This window comes from Macrobrachium rosenbergii, chromosome 23 (genome assembly GCF_040412425.1).
Source record: "Macrobrachium rosenbergii isolate ZJJX-2024 chromosome 23, ASM4041242v1, whole genome shotgun sequence".
In the NCBI taxonomy this organism is placed as follows: Eukaryota; Metazoa; Arthropoda; class Malacostraca; order Decapoda; family Palaemonidae; genus Macrobrachium; species Macrobrachium rosenbergii.
The window spans coordinates 42,049,469-42,075,166 of NC_089763.1; the positions used below are offsets into that span (position 1 = coordinate 42,049,469).

Here is a 25,698-nt window from a genome sequence, read left to right on the forward strand (position 1 = left end):
TACTGTGAAGGTTACTATACCAGAAAGGTCTTAAACCCCTTGAGGCATCAATTTACGGAGTCTAGAATTATTTCTCTATCATAAAAGTTAATATATTTCAAATTACATTTATAATTAGTCATATCATTTACATTTGCATAGCCTGTATACCAGTAACTTCTGAGAGAAACACAACCTACGATAATGGCCATGTAGGGCCTATTACTCGATTAACGATAATAATATAACTGTACGTACGACTTATTTAATGAATAAAAATATAAATATCTAGTAATCAATAGAAGTAAGGGAGCTAAATAATGAAAGAATAATTGTACCTCCAGACTTACATCGGCTTCATGACACAATACTGCTTTATCGACGTGTGTTGTTTCACGTGAAGCGAACGCAACGATGACAATAACACCTATCAATTGTCGCGTTTTGTTAACTTTTAATGAAAGACCATTTTATACAACACCCTCAAGTGATAAATAATTATACACTGCTGATAGCTAACGTCTTTGGATAATATAAGTTATCTTATATAATTATCTACCTTAGTAAGCTCTGAAATGAATGTGCTACCTAATAGAATAATTAAATATCGGCCTCTGAGGTGTCGCGAACGGCCGCAATTTAAGCTACATTTGACAGCTGCCGTGTTGTCATTTAATTTTGTGCCAGTGTTGATAAATAGTGTAAGTTTGGAGCAGTTTTGTTAACTTGGAATGTCATTGAATATTTAAATACATGATTAGGAACGGGTATTAATTTCAATCTATATTTTAGCTTAACATATATAATATACTGTACCTCGTAGGGGAGGCGTATAGACAGGTAGCCGACCTTACTGTTGCAGGCAAGGCTAAGGTATCGTGTCGTAATGAGAGATTAATATCTCACCGAAAACATGAATTAGACACATTTCTGGAAGCTTGTTTCGTGGTCTTTATGCTTTTCATCCTCAGGAGCGTCAGCCCATTCACTCTTGTGTTTTCCTTGGCCGGGGCCTGGCTAGGCATGATAGATCATTTATAGGTTAGGCGTTATGTGTAAACCAAATGGGCTGCCCTAACATTGGCATATCTGTAAGGGACAGCGGTATTTCTAAGTAATAGAGACACCGCGGGTATTTGGCGAGAAATGGCAGTTTCTTATTGTATTTTGGTTGCTTATTTACAATTCAACGTTATTTTTTGGCGGTCGGTTGTAATTAACCTGTAATTGTCCCCTGAAGTCCATCCAACAAGGGGTTTCCTAACGCGATCTTCACAAGACAGAGCACGGCTACGTCTGTTTTGAATGGTTCATATCCCGTCCGGCAAGTGCAGTACCTTGGAAACTGGTTTTTTCAACACTTTTTGGGCTTCTGATACTGGCGGTGCATTTGTTTGTTGTCGGCCAAATGGAATGTCCCTTCGCCGTGTTTAGTACTGGCCCGGGGGGGTGGGGGTTTTACCCATACGTTAACAAGTTATTGCACTTGCCAGATGGGATATGAACCGTTCGAAACAGACGTACCGGTGCTCTGTCTCGTGAAGATCGCGTATGGAAACCCTGGATTCCCATCGTGGTCCCCATTACCGTAGGGTAGAGTTCAAAGGGAAATTGTAAGTAAATTACATCCAACCGCCAAAAATTAACTATAAGAAACTGCCATTTCTCGCTAAATACCCACCATGTACCTATAACTTAGTTCTACCGGGACAGCTACTAGACTCTGAAGTGGGGAAGGGTTGGTCTTTGGGTAGAACTAAGCAAGAGCTCCCCATTGGGTATTATTTTTTAAATTGAATTTTCGTATAGTATTTTGGTTGCATATTAAGAATTTACTGTTAATTTTTGTCAATTGACTGTAATTAACCTCAGACATTGCATGCGGGCCATCCTGGAATGCTATCGCACACATGTGCAGTGTTATAGGGGAGCTTTTGGTAAAAAGTGGAGTTTCCTTCACTGGGACGTCTGGGCGTGGAGCCCCCAGACTAAGTAACACAGCCTGCTAGGTTAGGGTATGTTAGGTTAGTATAGTTCCTTTTATAAAGGTTTCCTTAGCCAATCCCATATTAGAAATATGGCTCCCTGATGACTTACGCATGTGTAGAACTGTTCCATAACAACAACGTGGTGGTCAGTCTTTCTCCCAACATTTCCAAAACCCCATGTTCCCAAAGGGTTCCCAACCATGTTGGGTAGATATAAGGTTATAATAATTGACTGACAATGAACAACTCAACCTCCTTCATCAGCAACACTTTAAGTACAGGAAAAATCAATTTCAGAGGTAATAGTCCATGTGGAACTCTTGTTTTGAAATACCAGTCTTTGGGTTAGGAGGGACACATTTGGAGCAAATGCAGTGTGAGGGGCCAAGGCTACTGTAGTAGGTATTTCAGAGAGAATATGACCTAACCAGACTTTTTACCTGACCTAACCTTGGATGCTCTACCCTAGCCTGTCAGGAGGGTCTTTCTTGCCTCCACCCCTAAGTAAGCCGTGACCCCTCTCTCTGCATTCTCCCCACACAGTTGAGTTATAGTATAACGTTTATTTCAGGTAAAATAAAATTAAATATCCTACCCAGTCTTCCTCACCACTGATATCCCTAAGTTGAGGGGTCGGTTGTAATGCATCTGGCATGGTTTTCAGATTTGGATAAGGTTTGTTTATGAACACATGTCCTTACCGCTGTCAGCCAGAGTTGTCAGCAGTGGGCCTAGCATTTAATCAAGAAAGTCTACCTGCAAAGGAGCATTTTTCCATTTAGTCACCAATTACGACATGCAAAACTAAAGTGAAAGTATTGTTACACTCCCACCCCAGGAAAATAAGATTGAGTCAATTGACAGTGGCAAAATTATTTTAACTAAACATTTATGGTAATTTTTATAATTGAATTTGTGTGGGCAAACGATAGAGGAGGTACTTAGAGGTTAATATTAGAAGGACCGAGAATTTTTGTAATTACCACAGACTACTAGCTTGATCTACAATACATTCAAAGAGTACTGTTTCTTAATCTTGTATGGATATTAAGTTTGCACACGTGGATTTTAGCACTTCAGCCTCACTCATGTAATGACACTAAATAGATTCATATTTTATACTAGTTGTTTCAGCCAGAACTTTCTTTAGACACTGGCCTTTAGCCTTCGGGTTGATAGCTTGGTGTGCTTAATTAATTTTGTAATATTCTTGTGAACACCAGAAAAACTGTTAATTATTTGCTACAGTTTGGAATAGAAAGACTTGTTCAATATCTTACAAGTATTAATTATCCTTTTTTTCCAGAAATTTGCGTCCAGTTTCAGGAAAAAACCGAGGAACGATTCTGGATGTAGTCATAGTTTAAAATTGACTGATTGGAAATTACTGTTGAAATTTCATGACGTAAATCTACGTAACTCTTGAATCATGATTCACAGCCTATTCATTATCAATTCCTCAGGGTAAGAATTTATTCTGATTTTTTTGTAATCAATACTGTGTTTTGGTGAGATTTTGTAAATGATGTTGTGTTTCGGTTAGATTTTGTAAATGATGTTATGTTTTGGTTATAATTTGTCTGAAAATGACTTTTCATTGAAATTATGGATGATAAACTTCCTTACTTATTTTATCTTGTTTGCAGGGATGTGTTTATGGAGAAACACTGGAAGAGTGTTATCCCACGCTCAATATGTGATTATTTCTTTGATGCCCAGAGGAAAGCTAACAGCAATGAAGATATTCCACCTGTGATCACAACCCCTCATCACTACCTTATATCTGTGTTGAGAAGCAACTTGTTTTTCATTGCAGTTTGTATGACTGAAGGTGAGATTTGTTTACTGTTGTCAAAATAGCTTATGTGTGAGGTTTTTGTGTGGAAATTTAACCCTTCCAGTCGCAAGACCTTTGGAGTTTCCGCCTTTTCCAAAGCCCAAGTAGTTAGAAGTACTGTATCACTTTGTACATTGTTTGTTAAATTACTATTCATGTTTTCATACTCATTCTGGTTAGTTTTGAGGCAGAATGATTGGACTTTTGTGGTATATTAAAAAGCAAAAATCAGTGAGATACATAAATGGTCAAAGTACTAAGTTGGAAATTCCCAAATATGTTGCTTTGGTTCATTATTAATAACTCGGAGGTTGAATTTTGGATGTTACATCATAAGTGATCCAAAGGGTTAGATCCTGGGTAAGTTCAGAGTAGATAATCCACAGGTTAAAGGAGGATAGCATTTAATTTTAGATTCATTATATGGAGGAAAATTCCTATAGCATTTTGAGCGTAGCTTAGGATATATTCCCTGATACTTATTTCCCACTTTTCCTAGCTTCCTTTGCCTTCCAGTTGCCATGGAGCCATTTCACCTCCTCAGACTCTGTCACCCTTCATATTTGTTGTATAGTAAGGGATGGAATATTGTCTCCATAGAATTAAATTAGAGCCTTATCCATATACAATTTGAATATATTTTTTAATACCATAGTGAAAGTCACCTTTGTGTGTCTAATCAGATATCTTCCAGGAAGGTTCATAAAATGGAATTAGTCTGAAAATGACAAAATGAAATGTTATGGTAGTGATTAGCTTATTATAAAAGAGACAAACTGCAAATTGTAATCACTGTATAGTGGCGACTCGAAAGAAAGTTGTAAGACACAGAGTAAGTTTCAGTATTATTTTGATTCCAGCTATTACCTGGCTATTTTTCTTTTTACAGTTCCTCCTCTCTTTGTTATCGAGTTTCTTCACCGTGTAGTGGACACCTTTGAGGATTATTTTGGTGAATGTACAGAATCCATCATCAAAGAACACTATGTTGTTGTGTATGAGGTGAGCATTTTTTTGGCTGGCTTACACGCACAGGAGTGAATCAGCCTTATTCCATTTCCTTGTGAAAGACAAATAAAGCACTATAATATGATTTTAGGGGAATTTTCAGGGTTAATGTCTTTTGCCATTTGAGCACCTTTTCTGTTTCGTATTTTTGCAAATACCCTGTATGTAATTTCCAGTTCATCTTCAAATTGGAACTAATATTATCATTATACATTTAAAAATAAATTGAAAGCTAGTGATAAAAAAAAATATTGCTATGCCCCGAAGAGGTCAGATTGTGATGTGCCAATGATAAATATTGAAAACTCGTGAAACATCAAAGTATTAAGAGAAGTTGTTTTAAGGAATTCATTGCAGATGTTTTAAATACAGAATTCCTGCTCTATAAGAGGTAAAGTATTTTAACCAGGTGGTTTGGTTCAACTACCTAATAATAATACAGTAATTTGATTGATATCAGATGAAAAAAGATTTGCTCATGACATACTACCTCTGAAACCCAAAATACAGTAAAGTATTTGTAATTTACAAACTTGTTGTTTTTGTTATATTGTACTAAGAAGTGTTCATGCATCTGAACAGAAACGTAAGAAGATATTCACAATATACTGTCATTGATATGTTCATAATTTTTTTATTTTTTAAGTGTTGTTCTAAATGAGGTTGGCTCTATTTTCTGTTTGGCATCAAATTAGATTTTTACATTTTTCAGTTACTGGATGAGATGCTTGATAATGGTTTTCCACTGGCCACTGAAAGCAATATATTGAAGGAACTGATTAAACCTCCCAACATTTTAAGGACCATAGCAAACACTGTGACAGGGAAATCTAAGTATGTATACTTTTGTTTATATTACTCTGAATATATGGAAATCTTTTTGGAAAGAAATTTGTAACCATTATGTGTTATTTGATGAAAGAAACATTTTTATGATGCATGTATCTTTTATGAATCATATTTCTTGCACATTTTCCTGAAGAATCTGCATTTAGAGCTTTTCTTATTCCTGTAGTAAAAGAAAATACTAGGTTGTGAATATTTTTTATGGCAATGCTCATATTGCCATCATACCTGTCATTGTAAATACAGAGATGAATTGTTTGTTGTGGTTGTAAGCTAAAAAAGTATGCTGGGTCCCTGCGTTTTGTGGTTTTCAAAATAATTTGAGTTTGTTGCCAAGAAATCTTTAAAAGTTCATTATGAATGTTTCCTATTTCTTTTCTTTCTTGATTCTTAGCGTACAGTTGTTTATCATATCAACATTTGATAAATAAACAAATATTTTGAAAAATATGTAACTTGTTTCTGATAAGTTGAAAAAGTTTACTCTAAGTAAATTTTGAGTTCAGGAAATTGTGTACCCTGTATAATGTACAGTAGACTGTCTAATTGACCTTTTGTTTCATTATGACAGAGAATATTGGTAAGTTGTTTTGCTGATACTTTGAAAAGTAGTTCCGTAGCGGCACCTTTATCACATAAATATAATCATGGGTTAAGATAGTCACTTCTTTTGGTAGTTCTGTAACTCGTATGGAATGTTGTAAAATCCAGACTTTATAATATACCTTTGGTGTCTGCACCATTAATTCAGGAATCGTCTGTCATTAGTTTTACTTTGAATAATGTGTTGCACACCTTCTTGAGTGAGCTTGTAAGCCAACAGATAATGATCAGTTTTGACAATAGTGTACTGCCAGCACTCTGCAGTATAGTGTATGTTTGTAAAGTACTGGAAAGTTGAACAAAGCTTAGAAGACAAGCCAGAATTTTTTCTCTTAACAGGAAATGTACTAAATCTTGTATACACTACCCTATTGACATAGTTTGATATCATTTGTGATATTTTTATGTACCCTTTAGAATAATCTAAAGTAAAAGATAATTTCAGCAGTTAGAATATTTCTGCAATAAATTTTCATGGTGCTGAGTGTTGTTGTTATTAGGATATATTGAAGGATATATTTTGCTCAATCTAAACATAATTAAAACTCTCCAACAAAAAGGTGCTTTTGCCACATTTGCTTGACATTTGTTGACATTGCCTTGAAAAATTATGAGATATTGTCAGATATCTCATTTACTCCCTTATTCAGGTGCCTTTAATTGGCAGAACTAATACTGAACATTTGTGCTGTTTTACAGTTTTTTCGTGTACAGGCTGCATTTTAGAGTCTGGGATTTGTATTTTTGTTTGAAGGATGCAGAAACTGTGAAAAGGGAGTCTGGTTGAAGTTTAAGTATACCTTAGTTTAACCAGACCACTGAGCTGATTAACAGCTCTCCTAGGGCTGGCCCGAAGGATTAGACTTATTTTACGTGGCTAAGAACCTGTTGGTTACCTAGCAACGGGACGTACAGCTTATTGTGGAATCGAACCACATTATACCGAGAAATGAATTTCTGTCACCAGAAATAAATTCCTCTAATTCTTCATTGGCTGGCCGGAGACTCAAACGCGGGCCCAGCACAGTGCTAGTTGAGAACTATATCGACCCATCCAATGAGGAACTAGGGAGTCTGGTGGGTTATACAGCATAAAATAAGGCTTGGTCTGTTATTGATAAATTTTTGAGGCCCTGGCAATTTTGACTTGGTGGTCTAGGTAAACTATTCATCTACTCTTTTAAGACTGGATAGCCAGTGCTGTGGTCTGGTAGTTTGAATTCAGCTTTATAAACCATGGGTTCTGATAGAAAAAACTGCAGTTTATAAGGACTTCTTATATTAAAAAGCCACAAGTAGGCTTCAGAGTTTCATGCTTCATCTTCAGCTTGGTCCCCATGGAAAAGTTAACGTTCAAAGGTAATTAGCCTTTGAGTTTTCTCTTCTCATTTGCTGTGAAATAATTAGACTCCACACTGAAGATGAAATGTGAAGTTGTATAATTTGTATGTGACTTTTTATTAAAAGACATCTTAATTAACTGTGGTGTTTTTTCCTATTTCAATTGGTCTGGTATTTAATAAAACTGCTGGAAGTTCAAGTTGTATTAGGAAGAGTTAAGATCTACAGAGTGAGTTGATTAAGGTATACAGTGTACTGTATATTCATTATTTTTTGATGCTTGTAATACAGAAAGAAATTACTTTTATGCTGGGATTCTTTATTGCTCTTTGTAAAAACAATAATTATAGGTTGTGTATGTACATTCATACTTATATAATTACTCATGCACATTGCAGATTTCTCAGTGGAATTACGTTGAATATGTTTATGCCATAAATGAGGAAATAAATTACTGATTTTCCCTCTGACCTGCTTTTTTTCTGTTTTGAAAAAATGAATGTACAGTTCATGCCCATATTTAAACTTGATTTTGAGGTAATTTTGCCATAGATTTGGTAGAAAACCATGTACTACAGTAAATTTGTTATTCTTTAGTGTTCTATAAGTATTGATTGCTGTAGTTAATTTCTTGTATATACCATATTTACAATGTATGATCACAGCAACATGTATATCTGATAGCGTTGTTGATTTTGAATGATATACGAAGACATATGAGTAGTGACTGGTAATTTATGAAGTTATGACTTACTTGAAATTGTGCATAGTGGAATGCTGTATATTTTGTGGTACAAACTTTAATGCAATAATTCTTTGTGGACAGTGTCAGTGCCACCCTCCCTACGGGTCAACTGAGTAATGTGCCATGGCGGCGATCAGGGGTCAAGTATACAAATAATGAAGCTTACTTTGATGTAACAGAAGAAGTAGATGCCATCATTGATAAATCTGGCGTCACAGTAGCTGCTGAAATCCAGGGATATGTGCGTATTGCTTTTCTGCACCTTAGAAAACTTTTTTTTTTTTTTTACTTTTGTCCAACTCATGCAAAATATTGCCTAATTAATCTGCTTATGTTGTGAAGTATTAGGTATTCTTTTGGTGATTAGGAATGATAATTTGTATCAGATACAGTATTTAATATTGACAAATGAATAATATATGGCATCATATACAGATCAGTACTTCAGAAATTGGAGACATGTAAAAATATTTATTTACAGATTGATTGTTGCATCAAGCTGAGTGGCATGCCTGACCTGACCCTTACGTTTGTCAACCCACGGTTGTTTGATGACGTTTCATTCCACCCTTGTGTTAGGCTAAAGCGATGGGAGGTAAGAGGTTTTTAAAATTCTGAGGAAAAGAGATCTGAATGTAACCTAGCTTTGACAAAAGTTTTCATGTTCTTGAATTCATAGTATTTGCATTTTGTAGAATGAGGTATTCTGATTCAAAGATGGGTGGTATGTACAGTAGAGGTTAAGAGGCTATTGGTGGTTTCTGTGAGCAGGCCTGTGCAATGAAGTGTAGAAGTGGTATATATACATACTGTGTTGTGTATAAAAGCCTGAAACAGCTTACCAGTACTTTTTATGGAGGGCTGTGTTGTAATGTCTGGCACTAGCACTTTTAAATTGTTTAACACTATACATTCAAGAATGAGATTATTATAGTGGTTACATATACTTTGATATCTATAATGGAGGCTGATGGATATACTCTGTTGTGTATTAGTAGCTGGAAAGCAAGAAGTCTTCAAGTCTACCTACAGTAAAATGAAAATAAGTTTGGTCAGAGTTTCAAATATTAAATACTTGTACATTTTACAAGACCTTATTTCATTCATAGTTAGGACACTTCTGGTTTAATGTTACTTGTACTATCCACAGTCCGAGCGAGTTCTTTCATTCATTCCCCCTGATGGAAACTCCAGGCTCTTGTCATACCACATTGGATCCCAGTCAGTTGTTGCCATTCCAGTCTACATCAGACACAATATTTCATTCAGGGATGTGGGAGGAGGACGACTAGACATCACTGTAGGGCCCAAACAAACAATGGGTCGAGTAGTAAGTGTAGTCTTGGTGTTATGTGTGTTGCAGAAAGATACAATAAACAGTAAATATGAAATAATCTTAACTTTATTGTGTATTTCATCAAGTGTATTACTATTTCATTTAATTCGTGATTAATTTGGTATCTGTTTCCTTGATCTCTGTAGATGTGTATTTAAATTATGTAGTCAAATGATCTGTTCTTTGGATTGTATAAAATTCGTAAAGAATGGTAATAACTGTGTTTCAGGTTGAAGGTGTTATATTAGAAGTTCCTATGCCCAAGTGTGTATTAAACTGCAATTTGACTGTGAACCAGGGAAAATATACCTTTGACCCAGTGTCCAAGGTGTTACGGTGGGATTTAGGTCGCATTGATCCAACTAAACTTCCTAACATTCGGGGAAATGTAAGTTTACATTCAATTTTTCAGAAATATTTATTGGAGAACTGTGTATTTATTTGCTTAGCCACATTATTGCAAAGGGAGAAAACTGATATTATGGAATCCACTGCTAAAATAGTTGTCTGCTATTTGAATGGTTTTTGTGAATTCTAGTACAGTACTTAATACTTTACAAATGATGAGAGGTAGTTTTCCTGAAGCAGTTTACTTAACTTTTTATGGTGCCATCACTTCATTCCAAAATTTGGGTGTTTTTATAAGTAAGAAAGACTGTGAACCTGTCTCATCATTGGAAGTTTTTTTACAACACTTTATGTGCAGTATTTATATGCTAGGAATTGCCTTAATTTACATAAGAAATTTCTTAGTAATTCCCTTTTCTTTAGAATGATTTCCATTCTATTCATCACCAGAATTTCATTGTAAAGTTATATTCATATTATTGACTGGCTCTGATTTACATGCTTCTGATTTGTTATTCTAGTTAATGAGAAACAGTAATTGCCTAGGCTTAGTGTAACTTGTGGAGGTTTGCCTCATTTATGAATTCTCCATTTCTCAAGTTTATGTAAAATATGATAGTATACTGTATTTTCTTTTCAGATTAGTATACAGAGTGGATCCCCTCCTCCTGAGAGTAACCCGCCAATAAATGTAAGTATTTTTCCAATTTTAGCTGTTGTTTTAAAGGCATAGTGAACCTTATTAAAATAATCAATCTGTACCATTTTGTTATCTAAAGGAATACTTTCCAATTTCTTGAGATACTAATAGTATCTCAAAAAACTGCTGATCTCTGCAGAACAGTGGTTCATACATTACAGAAATGAAGCATCTTAAATTATTCTAGATCTTGTTATTTCAGCTAAATTGCTGTATATGAAATTAGTATGATTTTTATTTCTCATGTGTGATAGTTCATTATCTGGGGCTAAGGTCCATTGCTTCTGTTTCTAATGTGTGAAATTCATCTTGCACAAGAAAGATTAACAATTGAAATGATGAAAGAAAAGGATGTTATATTTATGAAGGTTAACATAAAAGAGTCTTTGACCCTTTGCTGTTTTTGGATATGTGTATGGAGTGAATGGTCTTCATAGTCGCAGTGCCTGAGGGGTCCTTGGTCCCAAGATATCATCCTTCCATCCATTCATGTGGATATTAATTTCTGCCTTGGCCTACTGATGCCCAAAATTCAACAGCACCATCATTAGCGCCTTCTAAATAAATACTGCATATCATTGTTTTTTATTGATTATATTCTCCGAGAGGGTGGGAAGTAACTCTTGTTATGTATCTTGTGTGGCGCATTGTACAGTGGATGGTACTAAGGCTCCTTATAGCATCCTTTCAGCCCAAGCAGCATTGTTTTCTGCCTTTTATTTTCTTTTGTTCATTTTTCTGTCATCCCCTTAGCCATCTATCTTCTCCAACTTTACCTTGCTCCAGTTTTCACCTCTCTTAAATCATTTGTTCCATGTGAGTGTGTGAAAATGTGACTTTATGGTCTCATTAAAGTATGTCATAATAACCAATCAAGTAGATATGATCTGCAGTTAAGAAGGAATTTACCAGAGTTTTCATGAAAATTGATTGTGCATGATGAATGATCTGAGGCTGATTTTCTTGTACTGTATTAAAGAACACACACCATATAAGGATTAAATTGCTGAAGAACATTGGGCAAAAACAGTATGAACTTGTAACTTTGTATTATATCTGTAAAATATATTCTTGCTCATAGATAATCACTTTGGAATCTTAGATTAAAGCTAAAAATAATTACTCTTTACAGGTACAGTTTACAATCACACAGCTTGCAGTGTCAGGTTTAAAAGTCAATCGCTTAGACATTTATGGAGAGAAGTACAAACCTTTCAAGGGAGTTAAATATATTACCAAAGCTGGCCGCTTCCAGGTGCGAACTTGAGGTATCTGTTGAGTAATAGAGTCTTTTAAGATTTTACTTCAAATTATTTTCATAACTTAGGAGGAAGAATTTTTAGGATACTCAAAGGTGCAGCATCATCATACACATGACAGTGTCACATTAATGCTAAATTTGTATTGTTTGTGAATTTTTCCTTTGTAAGTGTGCCTTAATTTGTCATTAAAGTATTGTGCTGTTATTTTGTAAGGTGAATAGTTAGTAGAGCATAAATAGCAAAATACCTTTACCAAAAAGGAACCTTATTTTGTCTTTTTGATTATAATAAAGATGATTATGTATAGCATAATATTTTTCCCAAAAACTGTAATGTTCACATTCCTGGACCTGGTGTGGTTTTGCAGAATTACTTAATTGTTTAATCATATGTCATTCATAGTTCCCATGATATACAGGTATATTTATGTATGAAATTTCAATTTGGGAAATGTAGTTACATTTCAAATATATTCAGCGGAAATTTTTTTCATGGTTTAATTGTATTAACTTGGCAGATTTATTATTTATTGCAGGAAGTGTTTTGGAGACTAAGAGGGAATTATTTGAATTAAATTTACTGATTACTGTATTGTTATTGTCCAGTAATCCAACTGCCCATCATTAAGCAGTGACTAAAGAATCATTATGTTCATAAATCTTTGCAGCCTTCAGCAACTGGAAGTCACTTGCATGTGGTCTCCTGTAAGATTGTTGCCGAGTTTTGATATATTTAGTAGTGAGAGAATTATCATATAGAAATAGTTGTGTGCAAAAAGTCAACTGCCTTCTCAGTCAATAAGTCCTACGATTCTTAGTTAGGAAGAGCGTTTTGAAATGGGAGATGGTAATTGAGAAAAGCATGAGAGAATTTATGAAGAGCAAATTGACTGTAATAAGTCAGCTGAAAAAAAATTGGCTGCTGCCATTCGATAATGAAAATGGGAACAAGGGATAGAATATAAAGCCTAACACAGTGGGTTAGCAGTGGGGAATTGTTAAGATATAACTTCTATTACCATGTAAAGAAATGGATCACAAAAGTTAATCTACAGGTATGTTTACCAAGCCCAGTCTGAATGATAGAAAGGCTTGTAGTTATAATATTAAGCTGCCAATATGTCTGAGGGGTTAAATGTCAATGAATTTTTTATTAGCCAAATACTGTGTTGTATGTGACATATTTTAAAAAGGAAATCTTTGTTGATGAATTATGCTTGTGAAAACCCCAAGGTCCGAATTACATTTTTAATTCATTCCCTTATGCTTTTCTTACTTAGCTGTTTAACTTTTTTAACTGTTTCATTTTTCCTAACATTCAAAAATAAATCATTTGAGCAAATCCTGTGAGAGTTTTGTCATGGGACTCAGTGGTCTCCTTAATGGACTTTATATAATAATGATGATACTAACAAGGTCCTAACCTACCTAAGAATCGCTATTTGTTAGCTTATACTATGTATAATACACCAGAAAACCCTTGCTTACTGTTGATTTTGCTGAAACTTAATTTGTTGGTCATGAATCCCCCATCTTATAAAATTACTGAAAGTAAACATATAGACATGACCTCCCCTAGATATAATTTTATGCAGAAAAGATGGGTAGTTGGTATTAGAATATTTTAGACTATAGAATTTTTTTGTTTGTGTGCAGCAGTCAAATCAATGCTTCTATTTTTATTCAGTTTCAAAATTTAGATAACATCTTTTTCAAAGATCAGACATCTAATGATTGGTTGTTCTAAAATGTTTGTGATTTGCTTTGCATTTAGGCTTGCTCCTCTGAAAACTGTCAAATATTTTGCTTCTGACAGACTGAATAGTGCTTAAATATGTTTTCCTAACTGTTTTGCTTCATGGGTGCAATTGTTAAAATCTGTTAATATTCTTTACTCAGTGTTGAACAGCATTACCTTCATAATATTAGTTCCAAGATATATTTCTAATAACATCTCAGAGTGAAAACTTTCTATTTTGTCCATTATTTTTTTTTTAATTGTACCTTTGATGATAATGTTTTGTGAATTTTCATGTATTGAGCCTTTCCTGCAAATCATGAAGTTACACATCTTTTAGAATATTGACTTCATTATTTGGATATCGGAAAGTTAGTGCTTGATACGTGGAACTCTCTTCCACTTGTATATTTTACGCTTTAAACTAATTGTTCTGAAAATATATCATTGCAGTCACCTTCTATGTAAGAAGTTTGTACTGTAGACCATTCTGATAAGGTAGGCATTGTTAAATAAATCTAGACATTACACAGTGTAAATAAGTGACATAACTCAGTTTATTCCTCGTGTTTTACTTTCTTACTTACATTTTCCTACATGTTAAAGCCATCATGAAGCCATGCTGTCATGAAATATGCTTTGTATGCACCCAACCTCAGGTTTTTATAATCAGGTTGAATTTATTGTTATGTAGATAAAATTTTATTTGCGGAAATGACTTGGTTTTCTGATGGTTGTTTTGCTTAATCATTTATAACTTTTTGCTTTGTCGTTATGTGTTTGTATCATTTTGTTGAAAAATGCTATCCTGTAACTGTATAATTCTGTTATATTTAATAATCTGAAATTCAAGTTTTGTAGTTGTATGTTTTTGTATTTAACCTAAATGTTATTACTGTACTGTACAAAAATTAAGTTTCATCCAAAGACAGGTATTGGAACCTGATTGACTGTTTAGGCCAATAATTTCATCTTAAGCAATCCTCTTCATGGGCAACGGTTATAAAAAGAAACATTCCATATCTAAGAATTTGTTACAGAAAGCATAAATGACTTCTTTCCTTGTATAATACTCCTGAAGAGTGTGAAGTGACACCTGACAGATCTTGACAAAATCTCATTACAGAAGCACAAGAAAAACTTGATAATCCCATTGTAGCAAAGGAAATATATTCGTAAGAGTGTAAATAGTGAGGTATGTGGTGATCAAGAATCTCAGCTGTTGGTATTTTGCATATTTGGTTTATATTTGAATAAAGTTTAATGGAGCCAGTAATAGGTTTTAATTCTTTCCCAAATGTAAGACTGTTTTCTTTAACAAATGAATTACAGTACCAAGGCATTCTTTGTAAAATTCCCATGTATGTAGAGATCACACTTGCAGAGTAAAATGAAAAATAATTTTGCTTAAACACGCATCACAGAGAGAGAATGTGAAAATTTAAGAAAATAAAAGTTGCATGTTTTGTTATTTCCTTATTTATTTATTTGGATAAATATATGAAATTTATGTAACTAATTCTCCAAATTTCATCTCTCAGTACAAAAGAAATACAGCTACAGTTTCAAAACCAAAGTACAGTATTAATCAATGCATATTGGTCAATTAATCCTTTTCCAGTGTATTATCTTCCTTGCATAATATTTTCCTTTTCCTGTATTTGGATATACAAAATGCATTGGAACAAAAAATATCAGTAAAGACAATGCATTATCTATAAGGGCCCTGAATACAAAAACAAGAACTGTATTCTTAAATTAGTAAAGACAATGCATTATCTACAAGGGCCCTGAGTACAAAAACAAGCACTGTCTTCTTATGAACTGGAAAAGAATAAAGTACATTGGAAAGTTAAACATTATACAGTGCTACACATCTTCTACATATGATGCACATACCCACAATTGGGCATTCAACTTTTAACATGCATTAAAACTCCAGTGATTCTAAAATATCAGTAAATGTTTAGTGGTCTTACCTTCATAATGAAAGTTGCAGTACCCTTATGTAACACTTAATATTCTGATCTCAACTGTGGATACCTGTCATTTAAAAATCAGTGGAAAAGGGGTTTTCTTGGATTGGCAAGCTCTTAACACATTCCTATTTTTACATGAAAGCAATTTTTGAAAGTGTTACGTGTGCTGAACTTTCACGTGCTACTTTTTTAGAAATTCTATGAGAAAAATAACCCAAAGAAAACATGATGGAAACTCAACAAGAATCTTAGTTACAGAAAAACTACAGGTAATATATATTACTACATATGTTGTCTGTGTAACCTACAAGTAACTGGAAACCAAAAGAGAGGACAAATTGCATCCCATGCTGGACACATTACTAAAAGTACTGTGGGTTACATGTGACCCAATGAGCGCTCTGTTTTTTCTGTGCTGTTTTGTGTGTATCAAAGAGACTTTTGTAAACTTCGGAGGCTTTCGGATCAGATGCGACACTGAAGCCTGCAGAACGAATCTTCTCAAATTCTTTGTCTCGCAGGACAGCCGATGCTGCTCCATTGACACGAAGGGTTGACTTGTTATTGACTTCACTACTGGAAGAAGCTCCTGGTGAGAAAAAATGCAATATTGTTGAAGATACAAGGCATTCACATGTTTTTATGAGCATAAGGGGGGGGGGGGAGATGAGCAAGTACAGTACTTTTACCATGGTAAGGTATGAATACAGATTTACCTTCAACATCAACAGATAATTTTCTCCATGTGGCACATCAATATAATATACAGAAAACACTTTAGCTAAGAAGATATTCTCTAGACCACTTCCTCTCTGCAAAGTTACAATAACACTCTTGAACCTAGACAACTGACACTCACTGATATATATTTATGTGAAATTCCATTATTAATCCCTATATAGCACTGGGTGTATTTACAATAATTATGAAAAAAATTTCTACATGCCTTATCATTTAAAGGTTAATCAAAGCCTGAAACTACTAACATACATCACTCCCTAAAAATGAAGAAACAATATTTCTTGTGAAGAATTTAACAGGAAGTAAATGCTTACCTTCCGACAGTTTAGGAATTTTCTTAACTTTTCCACCGTTCGCCTTGGAGGTTTCGCCTTCATCTTCAGCTGACCTCTTGCCCTCTTTCTTTGCTTTCTTGGCAGCCTTTGCTGCTGCACGACGTGCCAACATGGCTGACCTGACACTGTCTTGCTCCTCTTCCGTTGGATTGAGAGGAATAACATCGTCCTCACTACATGGTTGTCCACACTTGTGACAAACCTCTGACTTGACCTCCTTTAGAGCTCTCTCGGACAAGACACACCCGCAGCTCCATACGACAGAAAATCTGTATTTCCCATTCATTTCTAGCGATGTAACAGGACAAATATACTCTGCAGTCTGGTTGTCATTGTAAGCATCCCCAAGATCTGCTCCTCTCTGTTTGTAACCAGGGTTGGGGGTTAGATTTAGCTCTTTGAAATCTTTCAGACCCTTAATATGCGAGATACCATTCTCACTTGCTCTGTCTAGGAGCCGAGTAAGAAGTTCTTCCTTGTTGTAAATGCGACCCAACTCACATGCCACAATAGGTGCCTTCAGAGGAGCCTGTGACACTGCACAGTGTTTCCAACGATAGAGTCGCTCTGAATTCTTGTCTTTCTGAAAATTGAAACAATAACAAACATTATTAAAGTTCTCTTTCACATAATTCTTGTCTCTCTGAAAATTGAAACAACATACACTGTCAAGCTCTCTTTCACAAAACACCAAGTCACTGCATAAACTTATGACTTCTCACTGAAGGGTAGAAAAGTACATGACCTATCTTATAAGATACAGCCTAAATCTATATTATTAAATTTACATCACAAAATGAATGTGCAGTGTCTTGCAGTGTCCTGGAGAAAAATTTTAAAATAACTTTTAAAAATAATTCCCTAAGTATACAAACTAGACCCTTTTAGGTAAGAGCAGAGTAGTCGTCAACAAGAGCTGGAAATGGTTGTTGAAACTTGGTAACGAGGTGGTTAATGCATGGTAGGCAGGCAAGTGGGTTGTGTTGGGGGCAATTCTCCCACCAACACCTTTCCCTTTGGCATCAGAGACTATGTGTGGTGGCTGAGGTGTAGGATCATTGTAAGAGGCTCTGCTTTGTATACTGTACTCATGAAAATTCAAATTACTCTAAAATCTAATATTTGTTCCTACATGAAAACAAACCAATGCCTTCTAAGTAAGAAATTCACAGTACATACGTGAGAAGACAGTCACTCCAACTGACTGGAAAACTTGATCTTCACCTGGAAATTTCATGTTCTCAATCACAAAAGTGAACAGGGGACCAATGACTCCTGTGGCCTCCATTCATAGGAATGCAAGTTGATGTGGCCCTGAGTCAGAGTGAAAAGTATCTATCTGGACTTCCGAAAAAATTAGGGAACCACTTGATACCAAAACAGAAAGGGAGCACAAATCAGTAAGGCAGCTTTATCACCATGTATGCATATGTTACCAATCCCATTGGTGTAATTCACTAGGGTTTGGATTTTTTTCCCTAAAATCTTGGTTTTCTTCCATGGTTACACATGAATGTTAAATAGAACACAGGATAAAGAATGAGCGGTTTACACCAACATGCCAGTAGCACACGCCCTAATAATCTGAAATACTCAAAATCACCAAAAACACAAGCTAAGGATTCAGAAATATATTTTCCGCATGTCTTGCGAGGGATTAGGCTATCCTAACTTATTGTAAAATTAGGCTACCATCCTTAAACCTGTTTCACAAGAAATTAAAGCCATAGTTTAATGATACTTAATACTGAATGGCTCTGGGGTATTATTTTAATTTAAACTATTATTGCATTTTGGACTTGAAAATATTGTTTTCTTGTTTAATGTGTGTTTTGAACATTTCTGACTTTCGTTTTGTTAGCAAAGTGGAACTTTTATCGATAACCTATAACTTGCAGTTCAGGGACCATAGTGGGACACAGGAGTTTTAAGGTGGGGGGGGGACATGCAACAGGTAAAATACATGAACCTTAATCCAATTAACAGGTAGCTTTCATTCAGATTAACATAAATTCAAGGAGTGTTTTCAAACTAATATCATGTGATAAGGTAAGAACCTCGTACCCTAAGTTAGGTTAGGCTTAGTGTGGTTGGTTAGGTCATTATCTAATGAAATAAGTATAAGAAACGTTCGCAAAACACCTTAAACATAGGAAAAATATAATTTTAAGCCCAAAACGCCGTAATTGTTTAAAGGTTAAATTTTACCAAATTGGGCTACCATCCTTAGACCTGTTTCTGGCAAAGAATTAAAGGCTTGCCTATACTAGTAGGCTAGGCTAGTAACCATAACCAAGACTTTGGCTAGTACATCGAATATATACTGAATGAAACTGAATATCTTAATTACGCTAACTACACTTTCGAAGACACTTAGCAAAGGTTACAGTTGCCCTAAAACTGACTTGCCTACCCTTTGTCTACCGTCAGCCTTGAGGTGGATAACTTACCGTAGGTTAGTTTAACTTAGGCTGCAACTTTACCTGTTCAGGTTTCTGTTTTGTCTTCACTAGCTCATCTCGGCGAGGTATAGTGCCTCCGTCACATCCCATCTTGTATTTTAGAGGCAAAAGCACGTCCAATAACACACTGGAAAGTTTATCAAGCGGGAAGTGACGTACAACGTAAACACAAACAAAACTAGTTTTCGGTTCCGAATCTGTCGCTCTGCATCACAGTTACGAGCACATTACACTGATAGCATGTTGATTTTGATTAAAAGCCTTTATGCCAGCACGGGCTCTTGCTCATAGGACAGCCCACAAGTGTCTTTTGATAGTTAAAGTTAAAAAATGGTCATGAACAAATAAGTAAAAATAACTGTATGAAAAAGTGATATAGCAGAGTTAGTCTGGAGTAGAGCTTTGTATACAAACTCATGCATTTGAAAACGGATGATTACTCCATGCCAATATGAATTTTATAGGTATTTACGTTCATTAAATCACCCTTCCTCTTATCCGACACTGATTTCATGTGTTATTCCTTGTTTCGTGCATTTATAAGGTTTTAATTCATGTCGCCTGCTTCCTTGGGATGTTTCTCTTCCAAGGTCATTTCACTTCCCTGTCAGCAATACCAATTCAAAAATGCTTTGTGATCAAATAAATAACAATTGAACTTGAAATATTATGCCCGTGTCCAACTTTCACTTGATAATTACAGTTACTGCTTCCCTCAAGTCTTGATACTTAACATTAAGCTATAGTTTAACCGCTTTCCTTAACTTTTGTAACTGAACATTACCTTGTAATAACTTTGATAATTATCGATACTGAAATTTATCGTGTTGCTATTCACTTTTTAAGTTACCTTACACAGCATAACCTTTTACTGTTACTGGTCGTGTTTTATAGTCTGTATCTTAATAATCCGCTCTTTCCAGCTTTACATAATTATTAACTCGCATTGCTAGTCTTTTTTTTTTTGTCATATTTTCTCATTTCTGCTATTTCTTTATGTATTTATTGGTTATTGTTAGTATGCTTTTTGTCCGACATTGTCCACAGGGGGCTCTTATTGATCTTCTGCAACGGTATTTATCTTAAAGGCTTTTCTCCTCAGCTAGGGCTCATGATGTTACAGAGAAGCAAGCTTAATCTGAGGCCACAGGTTATATGCCAGATTCAGCTTTAAATCCTCAATATGGAGCGCGCTTTCGTTGTTCATACACATCTTGGAGGAACCTATGCTGTATTTTTCTAATTTATTTATGCATTTTTTTCAGTGATGTAACTCGATTAAGATGTTATGTTATTACTGTCAGCACCACAAATGTTTCACATATTTTGTCTCACTCTTATGCGGTCTCTCCCACTTTATGGTTTCTATTATTTTTTTTTTTATAACATGCACTCACCTTTTGATTTCTCACTACTCGCCTTCTTTAAGCCTTTTTTTTTTTGTTTACCATTCTGCTAAATATTTTTATTTTTTATTGCAACTACTGAGCCATTTTTTTTCACTCCTGTACACTAAGACTATCTATTGCTTACAATGGTGTATCGTATCATGTGTGTTGCTTATCATCATAAACGTATCTCAGTCGTGTTGTCCCTGAAGGGGTTTAACAAGAAACGAGTTCTTATCTCCAGTTTTCCATCTGTGCAGACTTTGCCTATATTTATATCTTGATTTCATATAAAATGCAATTGCAGATATAATAACTGGGGAGGGGGTGAAGTAGTAATACTGAAGTTGTTGCATGTCATATATCAGCTATCAAAGTTATAATTCTTCACTGGTAAAATATACGAATATTCTTCTGAGCGAGCTGGAGATGGTTGTTGAACTTGATAACAAGGTGGTTAATGATAACCTCCACGTCACGTGACTCACGTCCCTTGAAGTGACGGTGAGGTGTTGCCAATTTAGCGCTTTTCGCGTTAGATTTGGCGCGCTTTCAATTATTTCTGCGTCCAAAAATTTTCGTTTGACGCTGGCGCCTTTTTTAGCGCTTTTTAAGGAAAGAGGGTTTCTACGTTAAATAGTATTCTTGCCATTAAATATGGATTGAAGAGGTGCGGGCAATGTTGCTATAAATGTGAGCTTCCAAGTGATGTCCAGAAAATTGGAAGTCTCGAAGCTTATGAAAATGTAGATGCGGATTAGGACTTTATTGGAATGTTAGAAGACTTCTAAATTTAGCAGAACCGCGTATATAACCTTTAATGATGATCAGTGCACATAAGTACAGCATAAGCTTTAATAATTACTGTTTATTTTTTATTTGGCGCTTTTTTTAGTGCATTAATTAGAAAGTCTATCGCCTTTTTAGTGCCGTTGCGATCCACTTTTAGCGCTTTGCTGTCAAATCGGGTTGGCAACACTCAGTTGGTGTTTGCTTTGCGTCAGTCAGTGAAATGAAAAGTTTGAGTGAAATGGCCACGCCGAACAAGCTTTGCGCTTAGATATTGTTTAATAATTAATTATTTTGACTGAATAATATAGAAAAGGGCGTATATGATGCAGTACAGGTGAGAAATTACCAAAATAACATTTCTACTAGCTGCTGTATCGACCTGTTTTCTGCACATGAGAATTTGTGTTTATATTCGATGACGTGAGGGGCGCTAGCGAGAGTAGTGAACCTTCATCTTTTTTTGTTTTTTTTTGCGAGGCGGGGTTGGGGGAGCATCCTTGCCGTTTAGTACTCTGTTGTAGGGGAGAATATACTGGTGCTGGGAAATTTCTAAGGGGAGGTTGCCATGAAGGGTTATCCCTCCCCACTGAACACTATCTTGTTAGGGATAATTCGGTTTATACAGGTGGAGGATCAGTGGGCTACAGGAGAGTGACCTACTATCCTTAGGATGTGAGATTGGCCTATCCCTACCAGAGACCTTATAGCCTAAACGAAACAAAAATTCATTCAAGACGGAAAACTGCACACAAAACATAAATTAACACTAGAATGTACGCTTCACCCACCGCCATTTTGAATCAAGGATAATGGATCCTCAAATCGGATACAGAGTACAACACGTGGAACATCTTGATGGTTAGTCCATACTGACATGCTTTTGGGTGCTCAGAAACGGTGACACAATACAATAACATTAATTTTTGTTGCCTAATGAAAAGCAAAGGAATCCAAGTGTATCTTATTTGTAAAGCTAAACTCGCACGAATGGGTTAGGCTACATGCCATTTTAGTTTAGTGGAGAGTGGACATGCCTGTGACCAGACGGTTAGAACATTTCTGACTTGACCAGGACTCGAGGAGCCTGTTATAGCAACAGCAGTGCCAACTAGTATTAGTAGTGCAATGCAATAGGACCAAAATTTTGTAAAACATAGCCTTTTAAAGAGTATGGTGCTATGGCCACATTTGGAAAATTGTCATGTAATCCAGACAGAATCCAAAATTCCCTGTGAAGTATAAATTTCCGTAAAGTATTTGATCAGAAATGTGTTTTCATATACGATTGTACTTGTGGAAATAATAGGAATGGTCTGTTGTGTGTGTAATCAATGGGTGTTTTCTGGAGAAATCAGTGTCATTGATTTGTATTTAAAACAAAAGTTTTGTTACAAATTAGTAGCCATTGTATAATTCATAGGCTATATAAGACCTTGTAACATGAAAGGATTTTTTTTCATGGAATGATAAGAATGACCATTAAACATTCAGTGTGCATTGTTTACAGACTGTCAGTTTTTATTAGTGAAACTTTGTAAAAGTTTTCATTTTCATGCTCTAGCTTAATTATGTAGAGTACTTGTATTTTATATGCAGACCAGCCCTTGGTTTTTGACAGGTAATGACCCAGCACTGTAGATTAGGTGTGGCTAGATTGCAACCATATTTTTTATTAAAAGGGCCATAGGTTATGTTAGGTATGGAGTTTGGGGACAGGCTCCAGGGGAGCAAAGCCAGCAGCCCCCCACCCCTGCCAGGTGACGACCTGTCACGTAGGCTAAGGCAAATTCAGGTGAGGTACTGCCTTGTATTTCATTTGGGGTAAACTTGCCAATTTGTATGTACTTTTCAAGGTTTTTTTTTTCCTTTTACTGAAAATTATATTATATTTGTGTTCATTACAGATTCTAACTTACATCATCAGACTGTTAAGTAATGATTGGTCTTTCATACCTTCAAAAGAAATTTGATTGTTTCTGATACTTAGTGAGATACAGGCATTTGAAAGTAGTGTGTATTATTAGGATCACAGATCCATATTGATTGCATGCCTTAGCCAATTTGCACTCATGTAGTCTAGTCTTGGTTCAAAATATAGGCTACATTTTCTTTGAATGTTTTCAAGGTTTCATATTCAAGGGGCAACTCATTTGTAGTCTGTTTGTCATTAGTCTTACTGTACGCATGTACAAATAGGCTTCTTGCATTGCATACGAATTGGCTATGGTATGGGTCAAATCCAAATGGATATTGTGTTCCTATTGTTCAAGGGATTTTGATTCTTATGCTCGATATCAGTAATACAAGGCCCAGACTTATGTCTCCTGTTGCATATGCCTTTTATAAACCTTAATTTTAAAAAATGCATACTTACTGGGTAAAGGCAGTTTTTTCAATCCATTTTGTTCACATCCCTCCTCCCTTCTCCCCCTTTATTTTAAACTATTCATTTTTTCTTGGGGATAATCCTTAGGGCTTTGGCAATGTATCTGAAAAACATAGAAAAAATATAAATGTGGCAAATAGTGAAAATTTTACATTTTGTAAAATCACTACCCTTAAGTTTTGGTTAAGGGATTTTACACTTTTTCACATAAAATTGTCAAAATTATGGTAGAACTAAGTTATAGGTACACGGTGGGTATTTAGCGAGAAATGGCAGCTTCTTATAGTATTTTGGATGCTTATTAACAATTTAACGTTAATTCTTGGCGGTCAGCTGTAATTAACTTATAATTTACCTTTGAACTCTACCCTACGGTAAGGGGGACCCCGATGGGAATCCACGGTTTCCATACGCAACCTTCACGAGATAGAGCACCGGTACATCTGTTTCGAACGGTTCATATCCCGTCTGGCAAGTGCAATAACTTGTTAACAAATGGGTAACTCCCCCCACCCCGGGCCAGTACTAAACACGGCGAAGGGACATTCCATTTGGCCAACAACAAACAAATGCACCGCCAGTGTCAGAAGCCCTAAAAGTGTTGAAAAAACCAGTTTCTAAGGTACTGCACTTGCCGGACGGGATATGAACCGTTCGAAACAGACGTAGCCGTGCTCTGTCTTGTGAAGATCGCGTTAGGAAACCCCTTGTTGGGTGGACTTAGGGGACAATTACAGGTTAATTACAGCTGACCGCCAAAAAATAACGTTGAATTGTAAATAAGCAACCAAAATACTATAAGAAACTGCCATTTCTCGCTAAATACCCACGGTGCATCTATTACTTAGAAATACCAAAATTACAAATATAGAGGTAAAAGTTGACACTCTTCAGAAATTATAGGTATATGGTTGTAGTTTCTTTTAAGCCTAAATTTTTTTTTATGCATTTTTTCTTTAGCCATTTTTTTAAGTGCTTACAAATTGGAGAGAGTACCCTATTTTGTCTTCTCCCACTCAAAAACCCAACTTTACCTCTGTGATCCCCCTTGATTATTGGGTGTAAGGGGGTGCAGTATCTCAAAAGCTACTCATTTGCCAGTGAAATAAACAATTTTCAAAGCACATATAACAGGGAAATCATATTTGCAATTCAAGAATTCTTTTACAGTTTAAAGTAAATATTTACGACAAATATGGCACAAATTATTTTTTTTTTATTTAAAACTGGGTCAATGTGGGTCATAGTGCACCTTCTTGTTTATAAGGTCTTTGTCCTTACCAGGTTGACTGCAACATCCATTTTTGTTTTGTAGTCAGGGTCAATAGCTGTCATGCTTGACAGGTGTCCCCAGTACCATTAATTGAATTTAATTCCATTTCTCTTCCTTAGGGTTTTACTACCATGTTTGGCCCTCCGCCAACAATATTGAGATTTTTTGCAGTGTCCCTTCTAAGTCCCCAGCTATGTTTGCCTTCAGACTTATACTTGTCATTTATTCCCTTTGGTCGCCACACATCTCTGAGTTGTTTAACTTCTTTAGCTTTATCTTATTCCTATTTTCAATTCTCATTCCAGAACAAATTGTTTGGGCGAGCCATGTGAGGGTCTTAATATGTGGCTTTGGTCATAGTAAATTATTTTGTTCTGTACATATAGTAGTTGCATGCTTAGATTCAGTTTATTACAAACTGAAATTAAATCTGTATTCTTGGCTTTATATTTAAGGTTACTCCAGTTAGCATTCAATTTGAAGATTTGAAGTTTTTGCTCTTCCATTTCAGGTGTATCCTGCTGCACCATTGACACTGTGATTGTATGATGGCTTAAACTCTTTGTTCATTGATGTGACCCATTCTAGAGTATAACGAAATGTACGCTTGAA

At 35.5% G+C, this 25,698-nt stretch overlaps 3 protein-coding genes across 3 annotated transcripts in view; 1 reads left to right on the forward strand and 2 right to left on the reverse strand.

Moving 5' to 3' along the window:
* The window catches only part of LOC136851556 (monomeric sarcosine oxidase-like), a 6,968-nt gene extending 6,510 nt beyond the window's left edge, over nucleotides 1-458 (reverse strand). The window contains exon 1 of the mRNA XM_067125813.1: nucleotides 330-458. The gene's annotated coding sequence lies outside the window, so the exon portion shown is untranslated. The remainder of the gene's footprint in view (nucleotides 1-329) is intronic.
* Nucleotides 459-565: 107 nt separating this feature from the next.
* carmine (AP-3 complex subunit carmine) lies at nucleotides 566-15,002 on the forward strand. Its single transcript, XM_067125810.1, has 11 exons — nucleotides 566-680; nucleotides 3,274-3,431; nucleotides 3,614-3,798; nucleotides 4,694-4,806; nucleotides 5,525-5,646; nucleotides 8,429-8,588; nucleotides 8,829-8,942; nucleotides 9,498-9,677; nucleotides 9,913-10,071; nucleotides 10,672-10,722; nucleotides 11,864-15,002. The coding sequence occupies exons 2-11, from the start codon at nucleotides 3,397-3,399 to the stop codon at nucleotides 11,996-11,998; spliced, it is 1,254 nt and encodes a 417-aa protein (XP_066981911.1). The 5' UTR covers nucleotides 566-680; nucleotides 3,274-3,396; the 3' UTR covers nucleotides 11,999-15,002.
* Nucleotides 15,003-15,193: 191 nt separating this feature from the next.
* On the reverse strand, nucleotides 15,194-19,671 carry LOC136851555 (replication termination factor 2). Its single transcript, XM_067125812.1, has 3 exons — nucleotides 19,269-19,671; nucleotides 16,765-17,368; nucleotides 15,194-16,298 (listed from the first exon to the last, which is right to left on the reverse strand). Exons 1-3 carry the CDS (start codon nucleotides 19,335-19,337, stop codon nucleotides 16,072-16,074), a joined length of 900 nt encoding a protein of 299 aa, XP_066981913.1. The 5' UTR covers nucleotides 19,338-19,671; the 3' UTR covers nucleotides 15,194-16,071.
* Nucleotides 19,672-25,698: the final 6,027 nt, after the last annotated feature.